At 34.2% G+C, this 24,382-nt stretch overlaps 1 protein-coding gene across 6 annotated transcripts in view; it reads right to left on the bottom strand.

Moving 5' to 3' along the window:
- FER (FER tyrosine kinase) overlaps positions 1–24,382 on the bottom strand; it is a 366,069-nt gene that overhangs the window by 315,481 nt on the left and 26,206 nt on the right. For all 6 annotated transcript variants that reach the window (XM_025047716.1, XM_015590541.2, XM_006913383.3 and 3 more), the window contains one exon: positions 18,927–19,194. In XM_025047716.1, coding sequence (XP_024903484.1) covers positions 18,927–19,133 — 207 coding nt within the window. In that variant the 5' untranslated portion in view covers positions 19,134–19,194. The remainder of the gene's footprint in view (positions 1–18,926; positions 19,195–24,382) is intronic.

Genomic DNA, 24,382 nt, shown 5'->3' with positions numbered 1-24,382 from the left:
TATACAACACCTTCTAAAGATATATGTGTACAAGCGTACCTCAGAGATATTATGAGGCATACCTTAGAAATATTCTTAATTTCCAGCTTCTGATTTAAAGTGATAGGGAAGCCCTTTATTCTTAAGAGCCCTAGGATTTTAAATGAGCACTGGCTCCAACTTAAAGTCATCAGCTGCATTAGCCTCTAACAAGAGAGTCGGCCTGTCCTTTGAAGCTTAGATGTCAGGCATTGACTTCTCTCTAGGTAAAGTCCTAGATGGTATCTTCTTCCCATATACAGCTATTTCACTTATACCGAAAATCTGTTGTTTAGTGTAGTCATCTTCAGAATTTATCTTAGCTAGATCTTCTGGATAACTTGTTGCAGCTTCTACATCAGCACTTGTTGTTTCTTTCACCTTGCACTTTTATATAACGGAGATGGCTGCTTTCCCTAAACCTCATGAACCAACCTCTGTTACCTTCAAACTTTTCTTCTGTAGCTTCCTCACCTCTCTCAGCCTTCATAGACTTGATGAGAGTTAAGGCCTTGCTCTGAGCTAGGCTCTGGCTTGAGGGAATGTTGTAGTCATTTGATCTTCTATCCAAACCACTAAAACTTTCTCTGTATCAGCAAAAAAGGTCGTTTTGCTTTCTTGCCGTTCATGTATTCACTGGAATAGCCCTTATACTATTCTTCAAAAACTTTTCTTTTGCATTCACAATTTAGTGCAAGAGGCCTAGCTTTTGGCCTATCTTGGTTTTCGACATGCCTTCCTCATTTCCAGCTTTTGATTTAAAGTGAGAAATGTGTAACTCTTCCTTTTACTTGAACACTTAAAGGCCACTGTAGAATTGTTAATCGGCTAATTTCAATATTGTGTCTCAGGGATAGTGAGGCCCAAGGAGAGGGAGAGAGATGGGGGAAAGGCCGGTCAGTGGAGCAGTCAGAACACACGCAGCATTCATCGATTTAGGTCACTGTCTTTAAGAGCGCTATTCGTGACACCCCAAAAACAAGTGCAATAGCAACATCAAAGATCACTGACCACAGATCACCATAAAAAAATATTATAATAATGAAAAAATTAAAATATTACGATAATTACCAAATGTGACACAGAGACAAGAAGTGAGCAAATGCTGTTGGGAAATTGGCACTGACAGACTTGCTCACTGCAGCGTTGCCACAAATCTTCAGTTTGTAAGAAATGCAATTCGATGTCTGCAAACCACAATAAAGCAGAGCACACTAAAATGAGGAATGCCTGTAAATAGAAACCTCAAAGGAGACAGGGAGAATAGGAAAGTATTTGAAGAAAAATGGCTAAAAATATTCTAAACTTGACAAAAACTGAAACTCGAAAGATTGAAAAAACTTAATGAATCCAAGCACAAGAAGCATGAAACACACAGTCAGTACCCTAACTGAGTCAAATAGCCTAGAGACATTCAAATATTTCATGATAATATAATTTTTATAAATTAGTTACATATATGAAACCTTGTCAATTCTATAACTCATTTTGAAAAGTTCCGTGGGTGTCTTCTTTTTTTCTTAAAGCATCTAAAATGTATTACCCTACAAATGGAACAAGAATTGACTAGTTTCTGTCCCTGCTTACTTTATGGCACAATATCCAGAACTGCGAGTATTTTCTCATTTGATGAAGCTTTTTAAAGAACCAAAGGATGAGGCTATTTGGTAAGTCAGCAATAGATGGGTCATCTTTAATGTAAGGGGAATTTCACCTCCTATAAATAAAGCCTTTCTAACAATGAAGGGTTTGAAATTTTAAAGCCCCTATTACTTCAAGTACAGTATTTCAAGTACTATAAATTCTCAATTATTAAACACTAACATAATAGCCAATGAATACTGAATAAAAATACTATGTAGACAAAAAATGATTGAATAAATAGTTTTAAAATAAAATAGACTAAAATAATCAATATAATCAAAGTCAATAGTTGGATTCTAAAGACTGGCATCAAATGTGTGAGCTGTATCATCTCAGTCATTGTCCAACCTCAGAAACGAGCCATTTCTAGAAATCACATGACTACCAGAATCTTACTACTGCTATTAAAAAGAGTAAGTCTAAATATCTAAACAGATCAGGCCAGGGCAAAAACAACATTACTTTCTCTTTCCCAGTGCTTTTTCTTCCAGTTTTCTAAACTCAGTGCCCCTCAATGGTTTGTGTTCTTCTTGGACTTAAAGGCTACCTTTACTGTTCTGAGGAAGAACAATATCAAGAAGGATAACTATCCAGAGTCACCTTTGCTAGTCAGAAGCAAATCACATAACTTCAGCAGTTTCTCAGGCCAAAAATGAGGAGTTGAATTAAAGACCTCCACAGTCTCTTCAAGCTTGAGGACTCTGATTTTTCTCTACTTAGCTACTTCCCTCTTTACTATAACCCTCATAAACTCCTTGAGTTTTATAGCTCATGTCTACAGAAGATTCCTTTGTTGATCCAGTTCTAGTGGATCTTTGTTAATATAGCGCTGGCCTATTTAGAAATTTTAATGAAAACAATAAATTTACAGTTAGGCTTATGGAGATGTTTGCTTATGTCCCCCTCTAGCTTCTGCGTGATACTCCTGTTCTCTACCGTTCTGCATCTCATTCCCATTTCCCAACTACATCCTAGAGAAGTTGTTGTTATCCCCTATTTCCTGTATTGCTCTTTCAGCTCAACATTATATTAAAAAACAAAGCCCTCCCTTTCATCCCCCAATCCAACCAACCCTTACAGCTACTGCTCTATCTAATCTTTTTTAAAACTCCTCAAATAGACTTTTGGAAGACAAAAAAAAAGTAAAACTGCATTTGCTCCCAGAAGGTATGAACTAGGCTGTATACTTAGGATTCTCCTTTTCTCAGATGCTTTATCAAATAAATGCTGTTTTCATCTCACATCTTACGTAACATAGAACCAAAAGGAGGGCTTGATGTTCTCCATTACTTCTTCCCAACTCCACCCCTATTAAAGCAAGCCCTGCTGGTTGAGCCTCCACCCTTCCTCTTTAACACTATCTACTTCCTCTATACTCACAGGCTTTCTCTTATCTACTTTTTATATCAATCTCTCTGGTGTCAGAGAGATTAAATAATCTGTCCAAGATCACACAGCTAACAAATGGAAGAGCTCAGATTCAATCCAAATCTACCTCTTAATGTGCTAGACTTGATACAACGTAAAATACTTGGGGGATACAGAAGTATGGGAACCTAAAAACTCTTTATTAAAGGTTACTTTGAGAATAACTATCTAAGCTAAACTGATGAAAGTATTTTATAAACTGACTACAAATTACACAGTAATATTTAATTAATCTGTATTTAGTACTTTATCATTAAAAAAAGAGGCTACAAGCCACTGGGGAAAGATATCTACTCGCTTTAAGCCATCTACTTTATAGCATAACATCTAAAGTAAAGAAATCCTTCCAGGCCAAATTAGTGAGTCATTCTTGAAACAGCATTCTCTGTGAGAAGAAATGAAGATGCAAATTAAAGAAGCGGCTCCCTATATTTGGGTTTCTGTCCAGAATAATGACCCACACCTCAAATCTCCCTAAACAAAACAATTAAGAAATAAATCATCTTTTTACCTAACCAATCCCAATACCACTAGATAATGAGAAATAGCACCACTTTAAAATAAACACACAGATAGTACACATTTCCCTATGCCCCTGGGAACAAAATTATTAGTTTAAAACTTAAGTTTTAGAACATTTTTCAAAATGCTGAGTTATATATTGAATAATAGTAATATTATATCATAAAATACTGTTTCTACCTAAAATGTAATATTTCAAAAGATTTTCTGAATTCCTAAATGTTATTTTTATGTTGTTTTGTGACCAAAACATAGTTCCTAGAAATAAATGCATCTCTTATTTCACAATAAAAAAGAGGAATAATGATTCAATTTATAGAAGTTTTATTCTCCCCTATCCACTCCTTCTCAAAAAAAGAGATCAGCTGCATACACTAAACAGCACTGCAGGTTTCTAAAATAATTCACATAAATCCTAAAATACCTATTTTACTCTCAGAAGCCAATAGAAGTAAACAGTCTCAGTTATATTAGGATGAATACACAATAAAAAGAAACAACTATACTCATTTTTTGGAAAGAAAATTATGTACAGGAAAAAATATATCTTTTAGAAAAGTATATCACGCTTTCTACCTTTGAAGTAACAGATGTGTGGTGATGTAAATCAGTATTCCATAAACAGGTAGTAATTTAAGTGCTCTGAGTTCATTATACCAAAAAGTATTTATTCTGGAACAATGAGTTAAAGAACAAACTACTACTAAAGCTATAATTACAGTTAAGCATTGAAAATAATCAACGAGATGACTCAAGCTTAAAAATACCTAAACAATAGTTATCATAAATAGCTTTTCTTTGCGAATTATATTTTCTGACTACTTGCTTGCTTGCTTGAATATTTTCTTTAAGAACCCATAGTTTCTGTACCACACAATAACTCATAATAAAAGGTTCTTTGAAAACAAAACTTTTTATTTAGAGTTTGCCCTTAAATAAGAATGTTTTTGGATTCTCTGAGTCCTTATCAGATATAGAAATCTAGAAGACAAGTCATTATTACATTTCCCTAAAACTAAGGTTTTCAAAGATTGAATTCTAAGTACAAGGGAAACCTGAGGTACTTCCCATTCAGAAATGCCTGCTTTTCTGCATTTCCCAAGTTTCCTGGTTCCCCTAGGCCAGTGGTTCACAACTATGCCTATAATAAGAATCACATGGAGATTTTCTAAAATATCATTTTTGAACCCCACAACCAGAGATCTGATTTAATAGGTTTTGAATGGGGTCTAGGCATCAGTATTTTAAAGCTCCCCAAGTAATTCTAATGTACAAGTTCTGCTATAATGAAAATTTGTGTCCCTAATAATCACTGGGTTATGCAAAATCACAGAACTTATGGAAAAAATCACAATAAAAATCACAGAACTTATGGAAAAAATGGTGTTACAAGCAAAACACTCACAAAATTCATCAGGGACACATTTTAAAAAAAAGACAGGAACCTAATAAAAAATCTTTGCACAGATTCACATGTATTAAATGGTGATGAAATACATTAGTACAATAAACATGGCACTTTACCTTAAAAAAAATGAAAGTTTGCTTATCAAAGTAGGTGTCAGAAGAGTTGCAACTTGTGAGTTATTCTAAAGAGGTAGACAGAGCTACCTGAATTTGGACAGAAACTTGCAATATAACATGTGGATAAGTGTCGCTCATAACACAAGGAATAAACAGTGGTAGCCAGTAAACAATAGAAGTATGTGCCTGTGTGAGATTTATGTATTCCTAAGCAGCTCAGTTCAGCTGGGTAGTTTCCGGCATTCACCTAGCATTTCTTCCACATTTGTGCATAAACAAATATAAAATCACATTACATTCAAATTGCTCCCTAATATATCAATTGCATTGAACAAATTCATGTTTTTAAATAATGTGTTACAGCAGACATGACTCTACAGTCAGGCTTAAGAATTACTTCCTTAAATATACACATATTTATATATATATATACATATAAATATGTGTGTATATATATAAATATTATATATTTATATATACATATACATATACATATTTACACATACACATACATATACATATTTACAGGTTCAAGTTACATTATATGTATATATGACACTAAATAATAAGGCTGGTTCATCAAAAAGCATTCTCATTACTTTTAATCCCACATAGTATATGGAACAGCCAATATTTCAATCCACTTCATGTTTAAAAGGTAAGACAATATCTACCTTTAAATAGCCTATTTCACAATTATTTATATCATTACACTATTTCAGAAGAGAGTTGACTATTCTGACAAGTATAATTTTGTTTTTACTTTTCTTCAGCTTTATTGCAATATTAATAACATATTTATAAGTTTAAGGTATATAACATGATGATTCGATACATTATATATTGTGAAATGATAACCACAATAAGGTTATTAATTAACACCTTCACCCCCTGGTATAATTACCTTGTTTTTCCCGGGTTATAACATTTAAGATCTACTCTCTAAACAATTTTAAGTGTATATTAATACAGTACTGTTACTTAGTCACCATGCTGTGCATCAGATTTCCAAAAATAACTCATCTCATAAATGGAAGTTTGTACCCTTTGAGCAAAATTTCCCCATTTCTCTCCCCCAATCCCAGCTCCTGGCAACCACTATTCTACTCTATTTCTGAGTGTGGCTTTTTTAGAGTCCACATATAAGTCCACATACAGTATTTGTCTCTCTGTCTGACTTATTTCACTTAGCAAAATGCCCTCAAGGTCCATTCATGTTGTCACAAATTTCAAGATTTTAACATTTTTATGGCTGAATAATATTCTATTAATATGTACCATATTTTCTTTATCCATTCGTCCACTGATGGACACTTAGGTTGTTCCCATATCTTGACTATTGTAAATAACAAACATGGGGTGCATACATCTCTTCAAGATAGTGATTTCATTCCCGTCAGATATTTACCCATAAGTGGAATTACTGGATCATATAGTAGTCTTATTTTTAATTTTTTGAGGAACCTCCATACTGTTTTCCAAAGTATCTGTAACAATTTACATTCCCACAAACAGTTTACTAGGTGACATTAGTAACAGTATGTAAGTTTTACGTATACAATTCTATAATAATACATCATCTGTATATTGCATTGTGTGTTCACCACTCAAAAACCTGTCTCCCGTCACAATATATTTGGTCCCCTTTACCTTTTTCATCTTCCCCAACCCCTCTTCCTCTTTAATAACCATCATGCTATTGTCTATGAGTTTGTTCGCTTTGCTGTTTTCTGTTTTATATCCCACATATGAGTGAAATCATGTGCTTCTTGTCCTTTTCCATCTGATTTATTTCACTTAGCATGATACTTTCAAGATCTAACCATGTTGTTGATAGTATTTCATGTTTTCTTATGACTGGGTAGTATTCCGTTGTATATATGTACTACATCTTCTTTACTCCATCATCCACTGAAGGACACTTAGGTTGTTTCCTATATTCTTTTAGCATTATTCATAAAGATATATATATCTTTCTATATCTATATCTATCTTTATGAATAAATGTTTTCAAATTTTTCAGATAGATACCCAGAAGGAGGATTGTTGGGATTGTCTGTTTTTCTTTTTGTTATTGAGTGTTTGAGTTCCTTAGATTTTGGATGTTAACCCTTACCAGATAGATGGTTTGCAAATATTTTCTCCCATTCCATAGGCTGCCTTTCCACTTTGCTGATTTGTTTCTTTTGCAGTAAGGATGTGTAGAAGGCTTTCATTTTTTGTTTTTGTTGCTTATTTTTGTTTTTGCTGCTTGTGCTTTTCATGTCATACCTAAATTATTGCTGCCAAGACAAATGTCAAGGAATGTTTTCCCTAAGTTTCCTCCTATTAGTTTTACAGTTTGAAGGCTAACATTTAAGTTTTTCATCCATTTCAAGTTAACTTTTTAAAATTAATTTATTTTCATTAGTTTCAAGTATACAGTACATTGATTGGACATCTATATAGTTCATAAAACAGTACCCCCAATTGCTCCCTCCCTCCCCTGGCCCTCCATCTAGCCAACATATTAATACTAACTGCATTCCCTCTGCCGTGCTGCCCATTCCCGTTTGTGAGTGGTGTATCATAGAGGTCAATTTCATTCTTTTTTTTCTTTCACTACAGCGTCAAAGCACATTATTTTTTTTATATTCTTTTATGTATTATGGTGACATTGGTTAATAAAATCCAATAAGTTTCAAGTGTACAACAGTAAGTCATATATTGCATTGTGTGTTCACCACCTATAGTTAGATTTCTTTCTGTCACCACACCCATTTTACTCCATCTACCTCCCTCCCACTATACTCTGGTAACCAGTAGTCTACTGTCCATGTTCATGAGTTTCTGTTTGTTTGTCATGTTTCTTTGTTGCTTTTAGATTTATATCCCACATATAAGTGATATTATGTGGGTTTCAACTTTTTCTGTTGGGCATATTTTGCTTAACATAATTATCTCAAGATCCATCCATATTTTCGCAAATGGCAGTATTTCATCTTTTTTATAGGCGAGTGTATTCCATTATTTATCTAATCATCTATTAGATAAATATTATAGGACAATACAGTTGCTTCCATGTCCTGGCCACCATGGATAATGCTGCTATGAGCATTTCTGTGTATATATCTTTTCGGATCTATGTTTTCAAGTCTTTGGGGTAAATACTCAGTAGAGAGATTGTTGGATCATATGGTAGATCAATTCTATAATTTAATATTCTTAGGAACTTTATTAATAATAGCCAATATATGGACAATCTCAATGTCCGTCAAGAGGTTCAAGAGGTAAATAGTCAAACTGTGGTGTATCCATACCACAGAATTTTACTCAGCAATGAAAAGGAAAAGGAATAACCTATTGATACATACAACAATTTAGATGGATTTCATGGGAATTATGCTGAATGAATAAAGCCCATCTCCAAAGGTTATATATTGTATGCTTTCATTTATGCATCACTTTCAAATGATAAGATTAAAGTGATCGAAAATAAATCAGTGTTTTGGAGATGGTGAAAAAAAGAGAGAGAAAGGTGGTTATGATTATAAAAGGTAGCATGGGACTGTTCTTGTAACTTTAATGCTCTATATCTTTTTTTTAATTAAGTTTATTTTTTCAAAATATTAAAAATTGTAAAATTTATGAGAGGTATTTCAAATATAAAAAATCCACACAGTAGTATGGCAAATGCCTATGTACTACACAGATTTTTTTTATTAATTTATTTTTAATGTTGTCATTGGTTAACGAAATTCAGTGTTTCAGCTGTACACTTTAACAGTTAATGTGTATGTGTATTTTTTTTTTTTTTACATAGTGTGTTCACCTCCCATAGTTAGATTTCTTTCTGTCACCACATATTTGACCCCCTTTACCCCGTCTACCTCCCACCTCCCTCTGGAAACCACTAGTCTCTAGTCTATACCCATGAGTCTCTGTTTGTTTCTCCTGCTCATTTGTTGCTTTTAGGTTTATAGCATGCGTATAAGTGATATCATGTGATTTTCAACTTTTTCTGTCTGCCTTATTTCACTTAGCATGATTATCTCGAGGTCCATCCATGTTGTCGCAAATGGCAGTATTTCATCTCTTCTTATGGCTGAGTAATATTCCATTGTATATATGTACCACAGCTTCTTTAACCAATCATCTATTGTAGGTCACTTTGGTTGCTTCCATGTCCTGGCCACTGTGAATAATGCTGCTATGAACATCAGTGTGCAAATATCATTTCGGATATGGGTTTTCAAGTCTTTGAGGTAAAATACCCAGTAGAGGGATTTCTGGATCATATGGTAGATCAATTTGTAGTTTTTTCAGGAACTTCCATACTGAGTTCCACAGTGGCTGTACCAATTTGCAGTCCCATTGCAGTGTATAAGGGTTCCTTTTTCTTAATTTCCTCTCCAACACTTGGTTTTACTTATCCTATCGATAATAGCCATTCTAACAGGTTTGAGATGGTATTGCATTTTGAATTTTACTAATAGCTAGCAATGTTGAGCATCTTTTCATATATTTGTTGGCCATTTGTGTGTCAACTAGGGAGAAGTGTCTGTTCAGGTCCTCTGCCCATTTTTTAATTGGATTGTTTCTTTTTTGGTTGTTATTGAGTTGTATGAGTTCTTACTATATTTGGGATATTAGGTCCTTATCGGAGACATTGCTTGCAAATACATTTTCCCATTCAGATGATTGTCTCTTTGCCTTGTTGACAGTTCCTTTTGCTGTGCAGAAGCTTTTTAGTTTGATGTATTCCCATTCATTTATTTTTGCTTTTACTTACCTTGACTTTGAGGTCAAATTCATAAAATCTTCTCTAAGACCAAGGTCCATGAGTTTAGTTCCTATGTTTTCTTCTACGCAATTTATTATTTCAAGTCTTATATTCAGGTCCCTATTCCATTTTGAGTTAACTTTGGTGTGTGGTGATAGACAACAGTCTAGTTTCATTCTTTTGCAGATGGCTTTCCAGTTTCCCAGCATCACTTATTGAAGAGGCGTTCCTTTTTCCATTGTATATTTTGACTTCTTTGTTGAAAATTATTTGCCAGTATAAACATGAGTTTACTTTTGGACTCTCAATTCTGTTCCACTGGTCTGTGAGTCTATTTTTTAGCCACTATCATGCTGTTTTGACTATCATCACTTTGTAGTATAATTTGAAGTCAGGCAGAGGGATGCCTCCAACTTCGTTCTTTTTTAAGAACGGCTTTGGCACTTTGGAGTCTTTTGTGCTTCCATACAAATCTGATTTTTTGTTTTATTTCTTTAAAAGTTACAAATTTGATGATTTTTTGTTCTATTTCTTTAAATAAGGTCGATGGGATTTTGATAGGGAATGCATTAAATCTGTATAATGCTTTAGCTAATGTGGTCATTTTAACAATGTTGACTCTTCCAATCTAAGAACACGGAATAGCTTTCCATTTCCTTGTATCATCATTGATTTCTTTATTAGGATCTTAAACTTTTCATTATATAGGTCATTCACATGTTTCGTTAGATTTATTACTAGGTATTTTCTTCTTTTGTTGCAATTGCAAAGGAACTGGTTTTCCCACTTCTTTTTCTGACACTTCATTATTAGAGTATAAGAATGCATGGATTTTGGAACATAGAGTATAGGAATGCTATGGATATTTGAACGTTGACTTTCTATCCAGAAACTTTACTGTATTTGATTATTGTTTCCAGTACTGTACTTGTGGAGTCTTTAGGGTTTTCTACATAGAGAATCATGTCACCCACAATAGTGACAGTTTGACTTCTTAATTTCCTATGTGGATGCCTTTTCTTTCTTTCTCTTGCGTTTGGATGTCTTTTTTATCTTTCTCTTGTCTGATTGCACTTGCTAGAAACCTCCAATATTATATTGAATAACAGTGGTGATAGTGGACAGCCTTGTCATGTTCCTAATCTTAAAGGAAAGGTTTTTAGTTTCTCACTGTTAAGTATAATATTGGCTGAGGGTTTATTGTGTTAAGGTAACTTTCCTTCTACACCTATTTTATTAAGTGTTTTGATCATAAATGGATACTATATCTTGTCAAAGGTTTTTTCTGCATCCATTGATGTGATCACATGATTCTTATTCTTTATTTTGTTTATGTGGTATATCACATTAATTGATTTCTATATGTTAAACCATCCCTGTGCCCCTGGGATGAAGCCTATTTGATCTGGTGTATAATCTTTTTAATATGTTGCTGTATTCGGTTTGCTAGTATCTTATTTAGGATTTTTGCATCCACGTTCAAAAGAGATAACGGTCTGCAGTTTTCTTCTTTTGTTTTATCTTTACCAGATTTTGGTAACAGGGTAATACTGGCCTCATAAAATGAGTTAGGAAGTATTGCCTCCTCTTCAATTTTTTGGAAGAGTTTGAGAAAAATAAGTATTATACCTTTCTTTAAATGTTTGGTAGAGTTCATTGGTGATGCCTTCTGGTCCTGGACTTTTACTTTTTGGTAGGTTTTTGATGACTGTTTCAATTTCCATACTGCTGATCAGTCTGTATAGATTTTCTGGTTCTTCTTGATTCAGTCTAGGAAGGTTGTATATTTTTAAGTACTAATCCATTTCTTCTAGGTTATTAAACTTGGTGTTATATACTTTTTCATAGTATTCCTTTATGGTCCTTTGTCATTATTTCTCCTCTTTCATCCCTGATTTTATTTGTGTCCTGTCTTTTTTTTCTTTAGTGAATCTAGCCAGGGGTTTATTGATTTTTTTAAACTTCTCAAAGAATCAACTCTTTGCTGCATTTACTTTTTCTTTCTTTCTTTTTTTTTTTTTCTTTTTTGGTGCTCAATTGCATTTATTTCTGCTCTAATTTTGATGATTTTCCTTCTGCTGACTTTAGGCCTTATTTGTTCTTCCTTTTCTAGTCTTTTAAGATGAAGTGTTGTTTATTTGGGCTCGTTCTTGTTTTTGGAGATAGGCCTGTAATGATATGAACTTTCCCTTTATGATCGCTTTTGCTGTGTCCAAAAGTTTTGATATGTTGTACTATCATTGTCATTCATTTCTATGTATCTCTTGATCTCTCTTATTTCCTTTCTGACCCAGTCATTCTTCAGTAGCATGTCATTTAATTTCCATGTATTCGTGGTTCTTCCTGATTACTTTTTATAGTTGATCTCCAGCTTCAAAGAATTATGATCAGAATATAGTTGGTATGATCTCAATCCTCATATTTGTTGAGGCTATCTCTGTGTCTCAGTATGTGGTTAATCCTTGAGAATGTTCCACGTGCACTAGAGAAGAACATGTAAGCAGCTGTTTTGGGATGAAAGGCTCTGTAAATGTCAATTACATCCAGTTGATCTAATGTGTCATTTAAGAACGTTATTTCCTTATTGATTTGGATGATCTGTCCATATCTGACAGTGGGGTATCTAGGTCCCCTTCTATGATGGTGTTTTAGTCTGTTTCTCCCTTTAGTTCTGTTAGTAATTGCTTTATGTATTTCAGGGCTCCTTGACTGGGAGCATAGATATTAATAAGTATTATATCTTCTTGGTGCATGATTCCCTTTATCATTATGAAGTGTCCCTCAGTATCTTTCTTTACCCTTTTTATTTTGAAGTCTATTTCATCCGATATCAGTATGACTACTCTCACTTTTCTCTGAATGCCATTTGCTTGAAATGTCATTTTCCACCCTTTCATTTTGAGTCTATATTTATCTTTGGAACTGAGATGTGTCTCCTGGAGGCAGCATATGGTTGGGTTTTGTTTTTTGGTCCAGTCTGCAACTTTGTTCCTTTTTATTGGTAAGTTCAGTCCATTTACATTTAGGGTAAATGTAAATTATTGAAATATGAGGTTTTCCTATAGCCATTTTATCTTTTGCTTTCTGGTAGCTCGGTGTTTCCATTGTTTTCTTGCATTTCTGTTTTTTTAATTTCATTGGGTTTTGTGGATTTCCTCTCTGGTCTTTCTTGCTTTTTGTTATATACTTCAGTTCTGCATCTTTGGTATGTGGTTACCATTATGAGTATGTAAAGAATTATTACATATATATGCAGTAGTCTGTTTCCTTCTGTGTGTGCCTTATCTTCATTCTCCTTTGAAAATGTGAATCTTTGATTCCTCCCCTTTTCTGTTATTGTTGTCCCAAATTGTCCGTATGTATGCAAACATACATTTTTACTTTGCAATAGCAATTTTCTTTATTGTTTAAGCTTATAATACCCGGTTCTTAATAAGAGTCACACTCCTCTGCTTCTATCTGCCTGCCAGTCACCTTACTCATAGCTATGTATTTTTTTGTCATTTTATTTCAAGTGGGCTGACCTCTTTCAGTATTTCTTGTAATGGAGGCCTCATAGTGGACAATTCCCTCAACTTTTATATGTCTGCAAAAGTCTTTATTTCTCCTTCATATCTAAAGGAGAGTTTTGCTGGATATATTATTCTTGCCTGATAATTCCCTTCATTTAATAATTTGAATATTTGGTTCCACTTTCTTGCTTGTAAGGTTTGTGCTGAGAAGTCCAAAGACAGTCTAATGGGTTTTCCTTTATAGGCTACATCTTCCTTTCCCTGGATGCCTTGAGAATTCTTTTTTTCTCATTAATTTTTGATAATTTTAATATAATACGTCTTAGAGAAGACCCTTTTAGGTTGAGATAATTGGGTGTTCTGTTAGCTTCTTAAATTCAAAGCTCCAGCTCATTCCTTAGATTTGGGAAATTCTCATCAACTATTCGTTTGAAAATGCTCTCTGATCCCTTCTCCTTTTCTTCTCTTTCTGGGATACCCACTATTCTAATATTGAATTTCCTGATAGTGTCAGCTAGTTCTTATATTTCTCTTTCATTGTTTTTCATTCTTTGTTCTCTTCTTCCTTCTGAATTATTTCTAGACTTCTGTCTTCGACATCACTGATCCTTTCTCCACTTAGTCAACTACATTTCCTAAGCTTGTTATTTCATTTTTCATCTCTTTTAGTGTGTTCTTCCTCTCCAGAAGTTCTATTTTGTTCTTTTTTAGGGTTTCAATCTCCTGCTAAAAAACTTATTATGCTGGTCATTTTTTCCCTCAACTCCTGGAATTGTTGAACTGAATTATTTTGGATCTCACTGAGTTTTTTTCAGAAGTATAAGCCTGAATTCTGTCATTTAGGCTTTAAATTTATTTTCTGGAGATTTTTCCCTCTTTCTTAACTGCCTTGTCACTTTGGTTGTTCGTGGTGTTTGATGGACTATTTCTCTGCCTGGGCGTTACAGAAGCATATTATTTTCTTTTCTCCCAGAAAGATTTATTATATAGTGGTCTGTCTTTAGCCTGTTGCTAAGGTTTTTTTATTATTATTATTATTTTTTTTATTTCCAGTAGGTGGCATCAAAGCCTCTTGGATCCCTTTTTTGAGACTTAATAATGCCTTTTTTTCCTTATAAATATTTAATCATGATCGTTTCCCTCAGTCTCAGTCCCTGTCAGTATTAGCTACAGTTTCAGTAGCATTTTCTCAAGTTCCCCTGGGGCTCTGCGGTATTCAGTCTTACAGGATATGAGGGAGATGCCTTTGGGGTTGGTCGGTGAGGGTTGCTGCTATCTTGGTGTCTCAGTCTCATGCTTCATAACCACAGCTGCTAAGACCCTGCTGTTGCCCCTCTGCAGTTAGTCCGCACACCACTTTCTGCCTTGATCCCTGGGCTCTGCTGCATGGAGCTCATGGATTCCTGAGGCAGGGCTGTTCAGGGACCTGCAGCAACTTCTCCCCTCTCTCCTCTCCTGCAGAGAGCTCCAGCTGGGAGAGGCAGCTTCTTTGTTCTTTCTAATCTACCACCTGACTTCCATGGTTCTGACCTCCAGAAGCTCTTATGTGCAGATCACTCACTCAAATGTATGTGTGTGCAGGCTGGGTGTTATTTGTTGATTTTTAGATGTTCAGCTTATTGTTATTTCAGGTTGAGAGATCCAGGGACATCTCTTACTTTGCCACGCTTCTGACGTCTCATGTGCTCAATTCTTCAGCACATGAATATCCAGCTTTCCTAACACCATTTATTGAAGAGACTATTCTTGGCTCTTGTCAAATTTTAGTTGACCACACATGCATGAGTTTATTTCTGTGCCCTCAATTCTGTTCCACTGGTCTCTGTGTCTGTTTTTATGCCAGTACTATACTGTTTTATTACTATCTATAATATAGCTTAAAATCAAGAAGTGTGATACCTCCCATTTTGTTCTCAGGATTGCTTGGCTATTTAGAGTCATTATATTTCCATATAAATTTAAGTAGTATTTTTCCTATTTCTGTAAAAAAAAAAAAAAAAAAGTGCCACTGTAATCTTGATAGGGATTGCACTGAATCTGTAGATGGCTTTGGGTAGTATGGACACTTTTTAGATATTAATTCTTCCAATCCATGAACATGTAATATCTTCCCATTTATTTCTGTCTTCTTCGATTTCCTTCATCAATGTCTTGTAATTTTCAGTGTACAGATCTTTTCCTCCTTTGTTAAATTTATTCCTAAGTATTTTATTTTTTCTCATGCTATTACGAATGGGATTACTGTCTTTATTTCTTTTTCATATAATTTGTTGTTAGTGTATAGAAACATAACTTATTTTTATATGTTAACTTTGTATCCTGCAACTTTACTGAATTTGTTTATTAGTCCTAACAGTTTTTTGGTGGAGTCTTAGGGTTTTTTCTATATAAGATCAGATCATCTGCAAACAGACAATTTTACACTTCTTCTCCAATTTGGATTCCCTTTATTTCTGATCGGTTAAATTTTAGATGAATAAGAAAACACAAATAACATTCACCTTTAGCATAGAATAAAACAAGTCCTCAAAATAAAATAGCTATTAAACATATGAAAAGATGTTTAATTTCACTCGCAAGTAGAGAAATAAAACTAAAGCTGCACTAGAGACCATTTCTTATCTACCAGATTGACAAAAATTCAAAAAGTCTGATAAAACACGTTGTGGCCCAGATTAAGCAGAAACTAGCACTCTCATATACTTCTGGGGGACATACAAAACGGTACAAGATCTATTTAAAAATTTATGCCGGCAATATGTAACAAAACTATATATACATTTACACTTTGACCTAGAAATTCCATTTTCAGGAAAATATCCTGAAGATATTCATAATGATACAAAAACATATCTGTAACAAAGTTATTCATTACAGTATTATATATGATTGCAAAGTACTATGAGACATAAAATTCGATACATAGTAACTTGGTTAAATATCTAAATATTCTCTTTACTAAAAGGAAGCAGAATTCCTAGGGAGAAAGTTTTTTTCAGGACTGGAAAACAGAACATTCAAGCAAGATGTGCCTGGAATATCTTAGTATGCCAAGAAGTAAATAAGTATTCAAAGGCTGATGGGGACATAGTCTAGGTAACTGAAAGCAAATACAGCTTGATAGGCTGCCACCTCTTTCCTCCAAAAGCAATACAAAAAACAAAATGGAAAAAATAAAACCACACAAAAATCATGTCCTCAGGATTAAAGATAGAACAAAACATTTCAAAATAACTTTAAGTAAAAAAGAAAAAGTACCAAAGCACAGAATGTGATTTCTCACACTCATATCCCAGATTAAAGGAATGGAAGAGATAAAACTAAATGAAATGAGTGATTCTGGACTAGATCTTGAATCAGAATGAAAAAAAATGTCAAAAGGGGACAAAAGTTTCATATGGAATATACTTTTTGATAATAGCATGGTAACAATGCTAAATTTCTCAAATTTGGTCATTATATTATAGATATGCACATAGAAAATACATGCTTAAATATTTAAGAATAAAGGGGCATAATACTTATATGTATATATATATGCGTACATATACACACACACACACACACACATATACACACACATACACACACACATACATACACACACACATACTGAGAGAGAAAGGGAGCCATAGAACAAATATGGCAAGATGTCAGCAATTAATAAATAGAATGAAGGACACAAAGAAATCTTTGTTCTATTCTTGAAACTCTGCTGTATGTTTTTATTTTTTAAAATAAAGACATAAAAATCACTAGCTGCAAGACTTCTGCTTCCAATTAAGATAGAGAAACAGGAACTGCTTTATCCTTGTCTAAAACAACTAAAAACTGAACAAAATATATTTGACACAGAGCATTCAAGCCACTGGATATCATTCAATGAAGGACAGTGAACCCTGAGAGACTACAAATAAATTAACTCAGCCCTAAGATCATCCAAGCTTACTGAATGGAGAAAATGTTCAGGCCACAGCCCAGGGAGAAAGAGCCAAGCAGAACTCATTAATTTCTGTGAGTTAAAGAGACTAAGTTCTGAGCACATAGACATGAAAGTAGTCAGAGCACTGGAGACAAGACAAAGACAGAGTACTAGAGAGGGCTGAGCTACATGAAGAAAAAAGTCAGTCAAACTGCAAATGACCTCCCCTTGATTATTTAGCTAAGTACTGATCAGCTCAAGGGTCTGAGGAAGCTATCCTATTCCAAGGAAATATCCTACCCATAAGGATTATAGAAAACACTGTTTCGAGCTCACATAGAGCCACAAAATCATGCCAGGTCTCATAGCCAGAGTGTAAAATCTCAAACATTGGAGAGCATCCTTTGAACATCGAGAATTATCTTGCCTCAAAAGAGGAGAAAAATTCTCCTCTTCTGATTACACATACTTCTGGTGCCACCTAACAAATTTAAAGGCAAGAGCCAAAAAGATCAAAATGTCTCCAAAATGTCCCAAAACAAAGCTCAAGAATATTTAAAGAAATACAAAAATATTCAGTATCTAAAAAAGGTAAAATTCACAATACCTGGCATCAAATCAAAGATTACCATACAGAAAAAATACAACACAAAATGAAGAGGAAAATCAAAACTGTCAATCAAAACTGACCCAGAAGCAACAGGTTGATAGACAGGGACAATAAAAGAATTACTATGACTGTATTCCATATGTTCAAAAGACTAAAGAATAAACATATTTAAAAGTAGAGGCATGGAAGATATAAAAACAATTCAAATCGAACTATTACAGATGATTCATTTATTGAAGACTTCTCATTTTTAACATGGAAATGGCTCAACTACCCAGTTCCTGTCTCCTTCTCTCCAGTTCCTCCACCCTAAAGTACAGATGTTGGGTAAAAGAAAGAGCTGGGTTTTGGCAAGTATGAGAAGATAAAGAAAAGGCACACATAGGCATATTTAAATTTAAATATTGGTGAGTCATGAAGTGATGATGCCAGGGGAGAAGGGAGGAGGAAAGATGTGATATTGCTGGAAGAGGAGTGGTCAGGGAAATGGTTACAGTTAATCTCACTGATAGGTTTATCCAAGTGCACCAGAAATGAAAAATCTCTGAGCTGAAAAATGCACTGTATGTAATCAACAACATATTTGACATTGCATAAAAATAGGATTAGTGAAATAGAAGACATAACAAATAAAAACTAACTGCAATGAAACACAGAGAGAAGACAGAAAAATAAATAAAAAGTATCGGTAAACTGTGGGATAACGTCAAACAGCCAAATATATATGTAGTCAGACTCCCCAAAGGGGAGAAGAATAAAAGGGAGGATTAAAATTTTTTTTTGAAAATAATGGCTATTTTTCCAAAGTTAATAAAAACTGTAAACTCACAGATGTAAGGGGACAACGAACCCCTAGCACAAGAAACATGAAGAAAACTACAGAAAGGTACATAACATCGGTTTATAACATATGTAGTATGATCTATTTGCCTTAAGCACAGTTATCGTGGTATACATAGTAGATAATGAAATTATTCCTCTTACCTTGGATACATTGCTGACATAATTCACTTGGATAGTACTTTCCTTATCAACTTGATTACAAAGGTTTTGTAAGGTAGATGCATATTCTTTATCACTTTTTATCCTCAGAGCCATAAATTTCTTCACTGTTTCCAGTAATCGTAATTCCCAGTCTTGCAATTTCAACACAGCTTCATGTGAATTCTTCAGGTCACTCCCAAACCCCATTTTTGTAAGGCACTGTCTTATCCTCTACACTGCACAAGTGAGCCTTCTAGTCAGCACATATCTGTGTGTAAACAGAAGAAAAAAATCTTAAATCAAAAGGAAATTAGTCTTCAAAACAAAGTTATGGGTCATTTTTTAGGGTAAAAAAAAAAAACTTCTACAACTAACTGCTTTTATCTCAAAGATTAGGAATAAGATGAGCATTCCACTTTTACCACTTCTATTCAACACTGTTTTGGAGGTTCTAGCCAGTACAATGAAATAAATGAAATAATTTCCAATAAAATTGAAAAGGAAGAAGTAAAACAATATTTGCAGGTAGTATGACACTGCATATAAAAATCCTAAGGAAAACAATAAAAAAGTATCAGAACTTAATAGAATAAATAAATCAGTAAGATTATGGGGTAGAAGATCAATATACAAAGATCACTTTTATTTCTATATACTAGAAATGACCAATCCAAAACTGAAATTTAAAAACAATTCTATTACAACACATCAAAAAAAAATATTTAGAAAAAAATTTTTAGAAATAAATGCAAAATTTATATTCTTAAAACTATAAAACTTTTTCTTTATTGAAGAAATTAAAGAGGACCCAAATAAATAGAAAGATTCACAATATTAGAGCTAAATCTATAAAGCTCTCAGAAGAAAACAGTAAATCTTCATGGTCTTGGCTTAGGTTATAGTTTCTTACCCACAACACCAAAAGCACAAACAACAAAACAAAAAAAACATAAATTGGATTTTATCAAAATTAAAAATTTCTCTGTTTCAAAAGCTACCATCAAGAAAGTAAAAAGATAACCCACTAAATGGGGAAAAAATATTTGCAAATCATACATGACAAGGGACTTCTATCTGAAATGTATAAGGAATTCTTACAATTCAATAATAAAAAGACAAACCAATTAAAAATGGGCAAAGGATCTGAATAAAGATTTCTCCAAAAAGATATACAAATGTCAAATACACACATGAAATTATCCTACAGATAATTTCCCCATAAGTGTCTAATGACATTTATAAGACTATTCCTTTCAATAGTGTTTAAAATAACCAAAAAAAAAAAAAAAGGAAAAGGAAAACCAGCAACTATGTATTGAAAGGAACTGATTAAGTAAATTACAATCAAGACTACCGAATTTTATTATAATAATAACTTTAGGGAGTGCCATTCAAATAGTCTATGTGAATTTGTTCAGCGTCCAACCTTCATAATCATATACGGTGGATCTGATCATGGTATATTCATTCCATAGAGTATCATTAGCCCTAATAAAAAATAAGAAAACACTCTGTGTATTAATCTGAAGCTATCATTAAGAACTATTAATTTTAAAAAGAAACAGAATTTGGTATTATGTAAAAAGGAGGAAGAAAAATAGAAATTTATTTTGTTTGTAAGTGCATAAAAGTATTTCTAGAAGAACACATAGCTGGGGCACTGAAGTGGGAGGGAGACTTTTCACTAAATACCCTTTTGTACATCTGAATTTTGTTCTAAATGAATGTATTGATATTACTCATTCAAAAAATAAGTTAAAGAATTTTTGAAGAGAAAAATAAAAATTTAATTAAAGTTTACTGTCTCAGAAAAGTTTCCTGGAAATAGCAAGATCTGAGCGAGGACTGGAAATAATGACCATGATTTAAATTATAAACAGTCAAAAAGGAAATGAATTTCAAGAAGTAAAAGTAGTATGAGGCAAAAAAAAAAAAAAAAAAGGGAATATGAGGTAAAGTAAAGAAAGAAATGTCTACAAAATCAAGTTATATGTGACAAGCAGTGGGAAATGGCATACCAGTTTGGCTCCTGCTATTCCACTGGTAAGGAAATTAAGGCTGAATCTCTTTGAGTTACTTGGTTTTGAAGGCAAAATAACAAGGTCATGAATGTGACTTTTTAAATGATTAATTTGCTGGTGTTAGTGACACAAGTATGTTCAGTTTCTAAAATTTCATCAAGCTAGCGTGAGCACCCGTGATTTGTGTACTTTTCTATATGTATGTTATAGTTCAATAAAAAGAGAGACAGATTTTATCTGGAAGCTATGTATATAATATCTTGAAGAAAAAAAATGAAACATAAGAAGGCAAATGAATAAATTATTATAGCAATATAGCCTGAGAAATGAGGATCTATAATTGGCAATGTCAATGAGAATTAAGATGAAAGAGTTTTGACCTGGTGAATGGATCTATGGAACAAAAGAGAGATGGTCCAATGGCAATTTTAAGGCTTTAATAGAAATGATGACAATATCAACAGATATGGAAGAATGAGACTATGGAGCTACTTTAAAATACATTCGCTTTTTAATAAATTATTAAGGTTAAAGATCCAAATTTGAGAGAATCAGTTGTTTAAATGTTATAGATGAAACCAAAAGACTGAATGTCAACAGAAAAACAAAGTCAAGGGCAAAACCCATGAGAGTCTGTCAAACTGTAGAATGGGAGGAAGAAACACCAAATAAAGGATAGAGAGTAAGTAAGCAAAAGAATAAGAAAGGTTTGGCAGAGTTACAGATGCCAATATAAAAAGGAAGTATTAGTTATGTCAAATATCAGAGGGAGATGTGAAAACTGCAGAAAAGTCATTATTCAATTTGTGAGTAAAGTTGGTATAGTGAAACAGTACCTCAGAAGTTCCTACCAATAACTAGTGAAAAGAACAAAAAACTATTTTGTAAAAAAAAAATTTTAAACATACCATTAGCAAATAAAGGAGTACAACTATATGCCACAAGTTTTACATCATGGTATCAAAGGAAAAAAAGAGAAAATTCTAGTGTTCTAGGCAGCATGGCAATGTATACAAACTACCCCAACTTCCAAGAGAAGGAAAAGGAATTAACAAAATCCTGAGACTTCATATTAAATACACCGATATGAAAATAAGCAGGCAGAGAATGAATAGGCCAACTCAGGGAAAGTCAAGAAAATATCTGGGAAGCCTCTCTGTATGAACTGGTGTATAAAATTAAACCCAGGAGTACAGATGTTTAACCAGCAGTCCCCAACCTTTCTGGCACCAGAGTGCATTGCTCCTATGAGAATCTAATGCCTGATGATGATCTGAGGTGGAGCTGAGGTGGCAATGCTAGCACTGGGGAGTGGCTGCAAATACAAAAGAAACTTTGCTGATTTGCCCGCTGCTCACCTGCTGCTGTGTGGCCCGATTCCTAATAGGCCACAAACTGGTAACTGGTCCATGGCTCGGGGTTGGGGACCTCTGGTTTAATCAATTTCCCATTTAGAAAACAAAAGTGCAGCTCCCCGCCAGCATTAATTTAATTTTACAGAAACATGCTTTTTAAAGGCTGAATCAAATCTGACTGCTTTTCAGTGTGACAATAAAATATAAAAACTGTTCTTAGAGTTACTTCTAAACAGAACTTGTCTCTAATCCTAATGTAGCAGAAATGAATACATAAATTGGATTCATCAAATGAATCTTCAGCCAACAACTGTTCGAGAATGATGTCAATTAACATTATATGTAGGAATGCTATGTTTTCTAGGATTTCACATTTTCAGCAATTGAGAATTACTATTTTTTGCAAATAGGATTATCACTACTAAAAACAGAATGCTATAACTAGTTTGATATCATTTGTTTCCATAGACTATCAATATACTAAAGTGATGCAAAAACAATAAGAAAAGCTAGATTTCGTGGCAAACTTTGGGGGTAAGGTTAGGGCTGTAATCTGCGAGTTATCTCGGGATAAGTGCTGCAGCCACAAGTACGAGTATTCTCAGGGCAAACGGGAAATGGGTTAATGGAATTTCATGAGAGAGTAAATCTCAGGGCCCCCAACAAGGCCAGAGTCAGCCCCAGCCAGTATTGCCCCGCCCCTTTACCTCCATGCTCACATGACAAAAATAAATAAAATAAAACCCAGCTTCTGCTCCAGACAAGATGCCATAGACCATTTTCCCCAGCTCCACTCCACAAAACACAACTATAAACACTGGAAATAGTGCAAGAGACAACCAAGGAAGAACTCTGAAAGATGAAAAGAAGGCAAACTCTTGGCCCTAAGACTGGAAGAACAGCACAGAAGTGTCTTGTGTTCCCTCCCAGCAGGTCACCCAGACTCGACTTTTCCCAACCTCCAGTTTAATACCAAAAGGCAGCCTATGTTGGCTAGCTTCCCCCAGTATCTAACAGGAGTCCTGACAACATTAGGCAAGCCAGATACCCACCATCAAGCAAGGGAGATTGATTGTCAGCCTCACCAAAAATAAATAGCCAGAAGCGCTCTCCTTTCATGCTAGTCCTAAATATCCCCTTTTCTCTCAAAAGAAATCAAATCAGACAGGAAGAACCAACAAGAGAGACTCAGTAATAGCAAGCACTCAGGTCAGGAAGCTTCTCTGTCCTCAGAGGTCCAAGTATCTCCTTCCCCACCGAGAGAAACCACAGCAGGTATTCAGAAATGGGAAGAGTGACCCAGCTTTAGCAAAAGAACCAGTCCAGGAAGCTCCTTATTCTCTATGGGTCCAAGTCTCTCCTCTCCTGCCCCGAGACATCAGGGCAGCTAAGGGACATGGTAAGAAAATCCTATGTCATTCATTCCCTACCAAGAGATCTAATAGTCCAGCCTAAGAAAAATATATACTACTCCCTCAAGCGGCACCAGCAGGAACCAGTGGAAGCCCTAGTGGTACCAGATAAGCAAAGTGAACCAAAATAACAGTATAAAGATTCTGAAAATTAAACTGTCATTGGAATCACAGCCCACAAAAATAGGCCAAGACCTGCATGCTAAATCAAGAAAGAACACCTCTGAAAATAAAAGACTGAAATAGGCCCCTGTGCCTCCTAACATAATAAATAAAATATCTAAGATTCAACTGAAAATCACCTGTCATACCAAGAACCAAGAAAAATCACAACTTGAATTAGAAAAGACAATCAACTAATGTCAATACTAAAATAATCAAATGCTGTAATTATCTGAAAAGGATTTTAAATCAGCCATCATAAAAAATCCTTCATTAATCGATTACGAATTCTCTTAAAACAAATGTAAAAAACGGAAAATCTAAGCAAAGAATAGAAGCTATAAAAATAAAAAGATGGAAATTACAGAACTAAAAAATGCAATAACAGGAATTAAAAACTCACTAGATTGGCTCAATAGTAGAGTGGAGATGAGGGAGGATACCATCAGGGAACATAAAGACAGAAGAAAAGAATTCAACCAATCCAAACAGAGAGAAAACAGACT

This window comes from Pteropus alecto, unplaced genomic scaffold (assembly GCF_000325575.1).
Source record: "Pteropus alecto unplaced genomic scaffold, ASM32557v1 scaffold20, whole genome shotgun sequence".
NCBI classification, from domain to species: domain Eukaryota; kingdom Metazoa; phylum Chordata; class Mammalia; order Chiroptera; family Pteropodidae; genus Pteropus; species Pteropus alecto.
The sequence above is the reverse complement of the archived record's forward strand: the minus strand, read 5'-3'. Positions and strand labels throughout refer to the sequence as shown.